Source organism: Taudactylus pleione, unplaced genomic scaffold (genome assembly GCF_031769625.1).
Source record: "Taudactylus pleione unplaced genomic scaffold, aTauple2 ptg000082l, whole genome shotgun sequence".
NCBI classification, from domain to species: domain Eukaryota; kingdom Metazoa; phylum Chordata; class Amphibia; order Anura; family Myobatrachidae; genus Taudactylus; species Taudactylus pleione.
In genome coordinates, this window is record NW_028284484.1 from 10,738,374 (window position 1) to 10,751,150 (window position 12,777).

Genomic DNA, 12,777 nt, shown 5'->3' on the forward strand with positions numbered 1-12,777 from the left:
GACTTGAGGCTGTAATTGCTGCCAAAGGTGCATCAACAAAGTATTGAGCAAAGGCTGTGAATACTTATGTACATGTGATTTCTTATTTTTTTTTTTTTTTTTTATATATATATTATTATTAGATTTGCAAAAATCGCAAACACTTTTTACACGGTGTCATTATGGGGTATTGTGTGTAGAATTTTGAGGACAAAAATGAATTTATTCCATTTTGGAATAAGGCTGTAACATAACAAAATGTGGAAAAAGTGAAGCGCTGTGAATACTTTCCGGATGCACTATATATGTTTTTTGGCCCACGCTGTCGGGCCGCATAAAATGTTTATTTGGGCCGCATGCTGCATGTTTGCCATATCTGGTCTAGATAGACACCAGATGTTAGACAGTCAATACGTCAACAGAAACAAAAGGTCGACAGGGTCAAAGGGTCGCTATGCATGTGGTCGACAACCCTAATCTTCACCCTACCCCTCCCCTTAGTACCTTACCCTAACCGTGTGGGTAAGTGCCTAATCCTAACACTCCAGTTATCATGTGTTGACCTTTTGACCTGGTCGACCGTCCTACATGTCGACCTTTTCTCCCTGTTGTCCTATTGACTGGACATCTGGTGTCTATCTAAACACAGTCGTCCTTTTTACTGTAGATCCTTAGACCAGATCCCCACCTTCGTTACGGCCCTGCTGCACTGTGATTTACATTATTTTTAATTAATGGGGTGGACCAGGATCAGAGCATATTATTGCATTTGAGTCCTCATCTCCTGCTTAATGACCCTAGTTTTTAAGTGATTATAAGATTGTCACAGATTATAGCCGCAGGCGAAGAGTCTGCTTAGAGGGAGGCAGTAACTTATCCACTCGTGATTACTAATGGGGACAGTGCTGCCTTTGCTACGGGGGGAGCATGATGGTGTGAGGGGGAGCGGAAGGGGTTAAGGAGCTGCAGATAGATAGTGGACGGAGCAGAGTCTCCCCAACAGCAGAGTAGTGATGTGGTTATGGTGCTACATACACCTTTGTATGGAATACAGGTCATTCATCCATGTTGTTGCTGTCTGAATTTAAACAGTATAACTTCTACTATTCCTTAGACACAGCTTGTATTGTTCATCCTTGTACTGTAATGCCGTTATATACTAAGTTGACCTGTAACAAACGGGTTTATTGTCCCATACTTACTGTGGTTTCCTATTCCATTGTTTTGTATACTACTCTTTAATACAGTTTCTCTGTCATAATAGTTCAGGTTTTTGTTGTTTTATAAAGATCTGTTTATTTTGGATTTTCAAAAATCAAGTGACAGGAAAAATAGAAAATGTTACAGACAGATATCAATAACAGTAAATCACAATGTGCAATAGTTATATAAAGGTAACATGGAATAAGCAAACTGGTGTATAGATTCAGCCGCTAAACATACATTAGAATAGTTCAGGTTTTAAGGATATCCATGCCTGATACCAGATGGTTAATTCAATTTGATCGAGGTAATAATTAAGTCACCTGTGCTCAAGTATGGATATCCTTAAAACCTGGACTGTAATGGCGGTTTGGCAAATTCTGCTTTAATATTGGTTGGGCTCTATCAGTATGTATTATGTATAATATACTGTTTTCTGACCTCTGCCAGTGAAGCCATAATAAGGGTAATGTGGTCAGTGAGAAGAAGACCGTTATGAAATGACAGCACTGGTGTGAATAGAATTGTTCCCTTTCTTCTGCTTGTGATGTAACTAATCAACATTTTGTCTCTTGTCTCTGCAGTATTAGCATCACTACCTCTTGTTATCCCGTCCCTTCCATCTGCTTCCGGGACCCGGTTAATGACTGGTTTGACAGCCTGGCTGAGTGTTTACATTGGAATGTCCGCAAGAAACAAAACCATTTCACAGATGATGAGGAAGAGGAGTACTAGCAATGGCCGTGTACCAGGGACTTCAGTGCTTCAGCCGTACCAGTTTCCATATACGGCTTTCTATTTCCTTCAGATATGTGTCCTGGACAATAGACCAAAACAGACGGACGTGCTTATACGAGTTACCAGCTACAAAGTACTGGTCCAATGACAACCAGCTTCCTATTTATCCAACTATACTGATCTCTTAAGATTTTAAGACAGAAGTTTATATTTGTGTTTCTTATGAATGAAACTGAAGAAAAATAAATAGCTGTTTGCTACTAGTAAGGCCTGCATTACATTGTCCTTCATCACAGTGCAACGCAGGCCTATACTGACCGCAAAGCGGTTATGAAGAGTTGTTTACATTTTATAATAAATTGCCCCATACCTGATAAATACTATAAAATTAGTATAGAATATATCCAGAGGTTATTTTGTGAAATCTGTGATTTACATACTGTACATTTATTGAAAATGCCTGGCATAACCTTTTCTCATTCCTTATACCCCTCCCCTTGTACAACCCAGATCCTGATCATGTCTGTTACTGGAGTCTAACACATGCCAAGTCATCAGATCTGCTCCATTGGTGCTGGAAGGACAGTAACACGTGCTCTCTTATTCGCAGCGTTGCCTGATAGACTGCCTGGCTTTTGTGAGTTAATCGGTTGCCCATGTGCTCAGTATGGTGGAGCAGAGCTTCATTCTATCTCCATAACCTGGATCTTCACATGTTGACACGTTGTAACAGAGATCACTCTTGCGCAGTAATTGCATTTTTGGTTATTAATCTGTTTCATTCTGCACCCAAATTTAAATGTATTTTCTACCCCTGGGTAACGTTAAGCAACGCTACCACCTAAAGTGGTAAAACATGTTGTTCTCCACTGTTCGTTTCAAAATGGTGGTGTCAGCCGGCGCACCAATAGGAGCCCATAATGTATATAGTGGCTTTTTATTGGTCCTCCCACCCCTACCAAAAGTCCACAAAGTTCTGTTAGTTGTGAGAGTAACCATGGAACCTGGGAAGGGCTGAGCTTCTATAATGCTCTGCCCCCTCCCTAGGTGGTAGCTCAGCTTTGCATATTTGACTTGTTCATGCAACTCTTACAAAATAGCTTTATCTTTGTTTTGTCTTCTAAATGAATTCTATCATCAGGCAAATGTCTCATTGCCCTAGCAGGTCAGCTACTGTCTGGATACAGTTGTTTACAGTACAAAAAGACTGCTGTGTCTAAACCACCTAGAACCATCTTTGTCTGCTGCTATAAAGATAAGACTAGCAGAAGGATGATGCAATATACTTAGTGTTGCAGGATGGCATGTACAGGTCAGTAAAAGCACCATTTAAATGCGTTAAACACCCATGGTCCAGTTTTAAAATATTTTGAATATTATTCTATTTAATATGAAAATCAAATCAATGAAATATTAGTTACATACATAGGGGGCATCCAATTAGCACTGTACGGCAGCCTGAAAACTGCTGGCACAACTCGCAGGTAATTGGATTGACTCCATAGGAATACATACGAATTACTGTATGTTGGATACAGTGGAAACCCTTGGTGGACCATGTGGTAATTACAACTTTTGTTAAAGGGACATTGAAGAGAAACATTAGATACTACACAGTCACTGTGTTATAGGGATCTCCTTGCAGACAGCAATGTTTCTACATGTACAAGATGCTTTGTTGAAAAATCACCTGGCAAATCTAAGCACTTTATTATTTTCTGTAATAATTTGGCAACCAATGACAGACTGTTTTATGTTGCATAGTTGTTAGTGTTTCTTTTTACATTTATCATCATTTGGGAGGATTCATTTCAGCACAATGCTGAATAGCCCCAGGAGGGAGCTTCTGGGGCTATTCAGTTCACCGCACTGTTTGGTCAGACTTAATGCTTTCTTCTTGCACCCCCTGAGGGTGCGAGAAGAAATCCGACTAAAGTGCCGGACACGCGTTTTCCTGCTTAGCGCGGCCGACACTTTAGTCAGAGAATGACGGTTCTTGCAATTAAACACCCAGGTTAAGTCGCGAGAACTGCTATTCTCCGACTTAACCTCTTCACAACTAAGCAAACAGCGTGGTGAATTGAATAGCTCCGGGAGCTCCCTCCTGGCGCTATTCAGCATTGCGCTGCATTGAATCGCCCCCAATTGTGTCTAATTTATTTTTAAGCATAACAGTGTGTCCTCCTTATTGTTGTCTAGCTAAAGTTTTATTCAAAAGTTTATTTTGTGTTTTATAGTTGGGGAAAACCAGCTGCAATGTGTAAGCTTTGTATGGGGCAGAGGTATTAGTAATTAGGTGATGGTTGGATCTGTTATTTAGCTCATAGCAGGCTAATTGAGTGAATGGAGCGATAGCTAGAAACGGGATCCAGTCACATGGACGACAGTAACTATGTTGATATCACAATGTCGACGTGGTTCAACAGATGGCTGGGCAACATGCTGTCATCTGAAATGTCAACAATCTCAAAAGGCCAGGAGGAGGTTGGGGTTAGACTGAGGGGGAGGGGGGTTTAGGGATAGCCATAAAATATTCATTAGAGAGCCACTCTGTCAGATGTGCTGGTCTCATGGCCACAGTGACCCAGAAGATGCCATTGTAGACACCGCTACCACTGGGCCACCAGGGATGTTAGGGTGACATTCTATGTTGTAGTCTGTGTAGACATGATGAATGTTGACATGCTGCATGTCGACCTAACATACCGCACCCATATAAACAGCTGAGAGTGACTGCGTAGAGACGTTGTGGACCTGTGCACAGAATTGAGTAAAACCTACATTTTTGGGGTGATTCAATTCAGCTGAAGATCTTGCTGGAGCCTCGTCACTTTCAGAAACCCCAAGAGATAAAATATTTCTTATTTTTTTCCAGTAAAATTAGGCAATGCTTCTTACCTGTAATATCCTGCATAGTGTCATGGTGTGAGGCTTTTATGGGACCTGGCGCTGCTTTGGAATGTCTCATTCTTAATAAAAGACTAGGGGGCATATGAATCAAAGCTCGATGTGAGATATATACGACCAACGTATCAGCTTCTAACTTACATTTTGCAGGCTGTGTTTAAAAAATGATAGTTAGGAGCTGATTGGTTGGTGATATATATCTCACATCAAGCTTTGATACATATGCCCCTAGCTACGCATAGAAAATAAAAGCATTGTGTTAAATGATAACATCCCTTTAAAGATCACTGATGTAAACTTAACTATATTATAATTGTTAGTGTTTGACCATGTTTGTTACCCAAAGTTTTAGAACACCTATATAACTGTAAATTGTTATGTTGCCATTACTTTAAAATGACTAAGCATCATCTCCAATATACTTTTTACATTAAAAAATGAAAACCACCAGAACTGTGCAGGAGTGGTCTGTGTTACAATGTAAATGTTCTCATTTTTCTGTTTTATTTATTTTAGTTAAAATACATATCCAGTAACTAAACCAATTTCTTTGTATACAAAACTCTGTTGTATTGTGCAATTTCATATTTTGCTTACTTGCATAAAATTTGCAGAAATTTCTAAAGACATTTCAGATATCTTCTATTCCTGATGTTCACTGTCGGCCTAATGACATTGGTATAATGTATATATACTGTAAGGAAACAAACAATTGCAGCTGTAAATATCTTATTTATTTATCCAAATAGCGGAGCTTACAATCTATACCAAACAGATGTACACGTACACACACATGCTAATATGTCTGAAGCTCCCACAGGAAGCCCACGCAAAATCTTGGGCGAGGAACATACAGACGTCACACAGATTGTGCCCTGGTTGGAATCGTGCCACTGATTACTTTATTGCCATTTCCTATGAACCATGTTATAAAGGAAACCAATCTTCTATTAGAACTTGTCATGAATTGAAGAAGTTTAATTGAATAGAATATACCGTTTGCTCCTATTGGCTCTTAACGAGCCTGGTGCTTTTGAAAACCTATCTTATTGGTTGCTGTTGGGGTGGATACGGAAACAAAAAAACACTCCAGGCTCTACACTGACTACAGGTGACGCTTAAATTGTCACCTGCGACCTGCCGGGAAGCCATGGCTCACAAAAGCCGCTGCTTCGAGATTAGTACTACAGGCTTATTTACAGAGTGATGGAGAGTGGTTCTACAGGGCAGAGCCGGATTTACACTTCATGGGGCCCTAGGCAAGTTACTGGTCTGGGGCCCCCCCACCGGTCCCTACAAGAAAAAAGAAATAAAAAATACATAAACTAAAGATATTCTGCAAGGAATAAAGCATTTTTTTTTATTTATTTTAATTTGCTGTAAGAACAGGTATTGTGGTGATACAAGTACCACCATAATACTTGTGCTGTTAATAAGGGGAAGCTTCACTGGCAAAGCTGGCATATTTTACTCCAGTCAGGGATTTCGTCAGCGACAGCAGCATTATAGAGAAATTTTTTTTTAAAACAGAAGTTAGTGCTCACTGGCCATTCTCAGGTTTACTGAAGGTGACGGAGTCCTGATGGTGGACGATCAGAAGCGGCGAGGAGAAACCTGAGAATGGCCGGTAAGCACAATCTTCTGTTTTAAATTATTTTTTTTCTCTTTAATGCTGCTGTCGCTGATGGGACTCATTACTTGCCCTTGGGATTTACACCCAGACCCTCTCAAATTGATTTTCAGATAAGCTAAAACTCTTCTTTTACCTCTTAAATTGATCTTATTTTTATCGGTTATTTATTGCTCTCTGGTGGTTACTCCTGATTAGGAACCACAGTGTTTAATCGTATTTATCTTGTTTTTGTCAAACCCTATTAAATATTTTTTATGGTACTAGCTTTCTTTTATCACTTTATTTTTGTATGCTGCTAAAAGTATTTATATTGCACTAAGCACTTCATTGGTCTATGCTGCTAGGACTATTTGGCACTAAGCACTTTATGATTTATGTATACTTGCCCAGGCTGATTCAAGCACGTTAGCACTCAGCACTTTATATTTATATATTTGTGTGAATATTTATTATTAGCAGGTTGGTCGCCCACAGTCAATAACTCCCTTCTACATATACATATATACATATATATATATATATATATATATATATATATATATATATATATATGGATAATACCCGGGTATCTATCCCCGCCTTGCAGTCTTGTGTGCATTGTGCTGCATGAGGGTTTATGTGGTAGGTGTTATGTACCTCCAGGTCCCTCTTCAGTCCTTGGGACTGCACAAGAACCCCCGTGGGCGTGCTTTGCTCAAACACTACAGACGCTTAAGGTTCGCATGACTGTGCCCCCTGTAATCCCCCAAGTGGGGTCTTCACAGCAACCGCTGGTTCTGGCTCCTATGCCACAGTTCCAGTTGGCACCGCAGGTGGTTAATGTACCACAGGGGTCTCAGGTCAACCTGTCTGCAGGCTCTGACCCTGACTCACTATCTAGGACCCCTAGGGTGCTGGCAAAAAGGCCATCTGTGTCTCCTCACCATCCCTATGTGGACGAGGATGACAGGTCGTCCAAAGACGATGGGGTACTTCCAGAGTCTGACTCGGAACTATCCCCAAGGGATGAGCAGCACAAGTCCAGTGTTTACATTCCGGGCCTGGTCCGTGCAGCAAAAGAGGTGTTGGTCATTAAGGAGGAAGATTCCCCTCCGGCTGTTAAATCTAAACACCCCTTGTTTAAGAGGGTTAAAAGTTCTGCAGCCAGTTTCCCTCTGTCAGATCAGCTAGTGGACCATCTGGAGGAGGCGTGGAAGGCTCCGGCGAGGCGGTTCCAGCCGCAAAAGCGTCTGGTCAATGCATACCTCTTTCCTGAGTACTTCAAGAAATGGGTTTCACCTCCTGTAGTGGACTCCCATGTAACACGCTTAGTCAGAAGTGCGACCTTACCTATGCCTTCCATTGCGTCCTTAAAGGACTCAACTGACCGGAAGGTGGAAAACTGCCTAAAATCCATTCACTCCTTGTCAGGAGCAGTGGCCATATGGCTATCTCTTGGGTAGCTAGAGCCGTGGAATCCTGAACAGATCTGTTGGAGGAGTCCCTGTCTCCTGAAGCTTCAGAAGACCAGTTGTCCCTGGTGGGCAAGATACGTGACTCTGCTACCTATATGAATGAGGCAGCTTTGGATGTCAGTTTGTTATCTTCCAGTGTGTCAGCCGCGGCTGTCACAGCGCGCAGGTCCTTATGGCTCCGGTCCTGGAGGGCGGATGCGGACTCTAAAAAGGGACTGGAAGTTTTGCCCTACAACGGGAAAGTATTGTTTGGGCCAGATCTAGACAAGATCATGGACACTTTGGCAGCGGCCAAGTTGGCTCGCCTGCCATCAGCCTCAGTCCCCTCTGGTTCCCGAACTCCATCCTTTCGGCCCTACAGAGCGCAGACTAGGCTTAAAAGCCAGTCATTTCCCAAGCAGACGGCGGTCAGGAAGACTGGCAGACCCAAAAAGCAAGCTTGGAGTACAAGGCGTCCAGCCTCTAAACCGGACGACAAGTCCATAGCATAATGGGACGGGCCTCCCTTTGGGGGGACCCCACAGTGGGAGGCCGACTTCTTCAGTTTGCCCAGTACTGGCATCAAACCACAACAGATGCATGGGTAAGAGAGGTGGTCTCTCGGAGTTATGCCTTCTCGTTTCACAGCGACCCCCTCATCAATTCTTCCATTCGGACGTCTCCAACAAGGACAAAGCCTTATGGATACAGGAGGCGGTATGTTCCCTGCGCAAGGCAGGTGTGATTGTCCCAGTACCAGAGCCCCAGCGGGGCATGGGGTTTTATTCCAACTTGTTTTGGTGCAAAAGCCCAATGGGACCTATCGCCCTATCCTGAACCTCAAGTGCCTAAACAGGATGGGGTCTTCCGGACGTGGACCTAATGGCCTCCCGACACAATTACAAGCTACCAATGTACGGATCGAGGACAAGAGACACAGGCGCTCTGCTAGTCGATGCTCTGCCAGTCAGGTGGACCTTTCGGTTCACGTACCTTTTTCCTCCGGTGTCTCTTCTTCCTCGCGTACTCAGAAAGCTCAAGCAGGAAGGAGGCAGGCTCCTGCTGGTGGCTCCAGCATGGCCAAGGAGGTACTCGGACCTTCAGAGTCTGTCGATAGACACTCCGTGGTTGTTGCCTCAACGTCAGGACCTGTTGTCACAGGGTCCCTGCCTTCACCCGGATCAGGGTCGCTTGGCTTTGACGGCATGGCTCTTGAGGCATCCCTCTTAAGGTCAAAGGGCTTCTCTGGTGCGGTGGTTAACACCTTGATGAGTGCACGGAAGCCAGCCTCTGGCAGGATTTACCACAGAGTGTGGCACTCCTACTTTCAGTGGTGCACCCCTAACGAGTATGATCCTCGGACGTTTAGGATGTCCAGGATACAGGCTTTCTTCCAGGCAGGCCTGGACCTTGGACTCCAACTGGCTTCACTGAAGGTACAGGTCTTGGCCCTGTCTGTGTGGTTTCAGAGACTGATTGCGACTCTACAGGATGTGCACACCTTTTTACAAGGTGTGCTGCGAATTCAGCCACCCTTTGTGCCTCCGGTGGAGCCTTGGGATTTGGCAGTTGTCCTTCGGGCCTTGCAGGGCCCGCCTTTTGAACCACTGGGATCAGTGGATTTGAAATGGCTTACATTTAAGACCATCTTCCTTCTGGCTATTGCTTCAGCTAGAAGAGTTTCGGTTTTGGGAACCCTTTCGTGTCGCTCTCCATATCTGGTGTTCCACCAGGACATGGCAGTGCTGCAAACTCGCCCTGGTTTCCTTCCTAAGGTGGTGACAAGTTTCCACATTAATGAAGAAAGTGTGGTTCCGCCCTTTCTTTAGGCGGGGTCTTTCAGCAGGGGAGGCCTCTTTTGAAGTGGTGCAAGCCCTCCATATTTATGTGGACCGTTCTGGGTCCTACAGGAAGTCAAACTCCCTCTTTGTCCTTTTTGGGTTCCATAAAAAGGTTTGGCTTGCCACTAAACAAACTTTGGCATGTTGGCTTTGTCTGACTATTTTGGAGGCTTACTCTAGGGAGGGCCTTCCACCTCCGCCTTCTGTATCTACTCATTCTAAGATGTCTGTGGGCAGCTCGGCGTGGCGCCTCCGCTGTACAGCTTTGTAAGCTGGCCACCTGGTCTTCAGTCCAGACCTTTGTGAGGTATTATTCATTTGATACCTTCGCCTCTCAGGATGCTTCCTTTGGGCAGCGGGTCCTCCTTTCTGTACAGGAGCGTACCCACCCTTAAGGGGAACTGCTTTGGGACATCCCCAAGGTCACCTGTGGACCCTAAGGAACCCGTAGTACAAAAGAGATATGGTAAGAACTTGCCTTAGTTATCTCCATTTCTACGAGGTCCTTAAGGACCACAGGGCACCCGCCCTTACGCTCTGTACGGGAGCTATGATGTTGTCTGGTCTACAGTCTCTGTCTCCTTCCTAGTGAGAATGTGATTCTTGTATGTTCAGGACTTCCTTCTCTCTCTCTCACAGTACTCTCCTCCGGCCTCTGGCTTGCTACTAAACTGAGTAATGCCCTAGCTGGGAGGTGGAGTATGGAGGGGGAGGAGTGCATCCTGGGAGGAAAAAGATTAACTGCATGGTGCCCGATGCCTACTTCATCCACCTATACCCCAAGGTCACCTGTGGACCTCGTAGAAAGGGAGATAACTAAGGTAAGTTCTTACCATATCTCCTCTTTTCCACTATCCCTCTGTCTGGGGGTGGGGCTAAAGGTGATGGGCACAATGCATCACTGTACCCGCCCCAAACTCTCCATCAGCACTGATGGCTCCGTCCACACCCACCCCCTGCTTCAAAGCAGCAATGTCCGCCAGCGTGCCGAAGGGGGTAATTCCCTCCCACGCACCTGTCCAACCAGATTCTGTACAGCAGCCCTGCTCTGCCTGTAGGCGGACGGAAACTTTTTTTGGGGGGGTTTTAAACATATTTTATTGGCAGAGACAGGCGTGCCCCCTATACTGCATTGTGGTAAATACGGCCCTGCTCCAGCGTAGTGTATCCTACTATCCCATTCCTGAGAAATGTGTAGATGTTATATTACATCATGACCCTGCCTACAGTCCAATCCATATCTGGAATCTGAGTTATAACATGGACAAATAGGATTACATATGTTATTAAGCTAACATTTATTTGGGTGCTGGTGAGCAAGTGTGGAGTTCTATAGCACAAAGAAAATATATATTAAACAGTAAATGTATAGGTACCAACATATTGCCACATAATTAGAAATCAATATGGCTTTAGGTTGGTGGTGCTCCCAAGGTGAAGTGGACGCAGCAGCGGATCAGAGAAGCCAGCAGGAGGCGTCTATTTACACAAGATGCCACCTGCGGTATATCACACAGCTGCTGTGTACATAGACGCAGCGGCCGCAGGGCGTTCATCAGTCTCTGAATCGGGCCCAAATGTGCATCGGTCGCATGACGTGCATCCTTCTCTGAGTCTGGCCCAAATACGCATTGGCTGCATGGCACGCATCCTTCTCTGAGTCTGGCCCTTTAATTCACACAAGGTAAACTCCACAAGGAAATGTATATTCAACTCAGTGTCAAAGCTATATTATTGACTGAGACAAGATCAGTTTAAAATGAGATCGCAAGACACCATTTTGCGAATGGCCGCCTAAGCGCCATTTTAGATAAACTCACACTTTAGTACATGTGGCGATATTACTATTAGCATCATGCGATTGCATCTGTGACCATCGCCATAAGTTATGAGCCCATTTCATGACTTTACGTAGTTTGGGTGCTCTGGATAAAGTGTGTGTATTATTATAATTCCCCTAAAGGATATATTTCAGAAATGGCTGTACAGTATGTCAAAATTGGATTGCATTAGCTAAACAGAGCAAATGGCCACGTGACAACTAGCCTGTGAAGACAAGCTTCATGGACATAACGTCTGCTCTCACTCCAGGTGGCCCTGCTCGAATACAGCAAGAGTGTCGTTTGTAGCACCTTACATTAGTAGGCTTTCTACAATAAAATACCTTCAAAGCCAAGAGTGTTATCTGAGGTTTGGGTCTTGTAGCAGTGCTAATTTGCATCTACACAGGCCCTGGGAGAACAAAGACCAGTATTTTGGAGCCTGAAAAGGGTGGGGGCTGCTGGGGCATGAGCAAGTCATGGAACTATAATGCTCAGCATTCCACACTGCTAGGTGTTCTCATACACACATTAATATGCACAATTGAGCTGTTAACTAGTCGCATATTAGTGAATGCATAAGATCCTGTATGAAACGCTGAATATTAGCTTCATGCACATACAGCTGCCCCAAGTTGACTAGCGTCTTTACATCAAACCCCATATCACACATTACATATTCACATACAAGGTTCCATAAGCTTTAATGTATAAGATTCAAGTATGCACATTTACTATAATTGCTATGAAATAAAGATTATTTCGTAACTAAGGTTTTATACGTGATAAGTAAGCCATGTTTGGTATTGTACTGATGCGGACTCATTTTACAGTATTCCGGTAATATCGATGGAGAGATCGCATCATGCATTCTCAACTTATGGACCGCAGAGACTTCAAGCAACAAAATGTACATTATATGAACAACTGTTAGGATTTGCATTGGCGGGAAACCAGAGACCACCAGTTGTTAGAGGCTGGATCATGGTTATTTGAACCAACCTGTTAAATGCCTTGTAACATATGCCCTCTCCTTTAGGACCAATGGTATTAGCAACAAACTTCTCTATTGTGTTGTTTATTTCTGGGGGGTATAAATATGTGTGCTCTGACCCTGGGTTCCTAGTCTTCGTGCTGAATGCTGATTGACGAGGGGTTTCTTGCTGATGCCTAACATCTGGACCAGAGAGCGCTGCGTATGTATAATTGTACTTGGGTCTGTA

At 43.9% G+C, this 12,777-nt stretch overlaps 1 protein-coding gene across 5 annotated transcripts in view; it reads left to right on the plus strand.

The window, feature by feature from the left end:
• Positions 1-6,693, plus strand: part of NADK (NAD kinase) — a 130,965-nt gene extending 124,272 nt beyond the window's left edge. For all 5 annotated transcript variants that reach the window (XM_088468214.1, XM_088468216.1, XM_088468215.1 and 2 more), the window contains one exon: positions 1,767-6,693. In XM_088468214.1, coding sequence (XP_088324340.1) covers positions 1,767-1,917 — 151 coding nt within the window. In that variant the 3' untranslated portion in view covers positions 1,918-6,693. The remainder of the gene's footprint in view (positions 1-1,766) is intronic.
• The last annotated feature ends 6,084 nt before the right edge of the window (positions 6,694-12,777 follow it).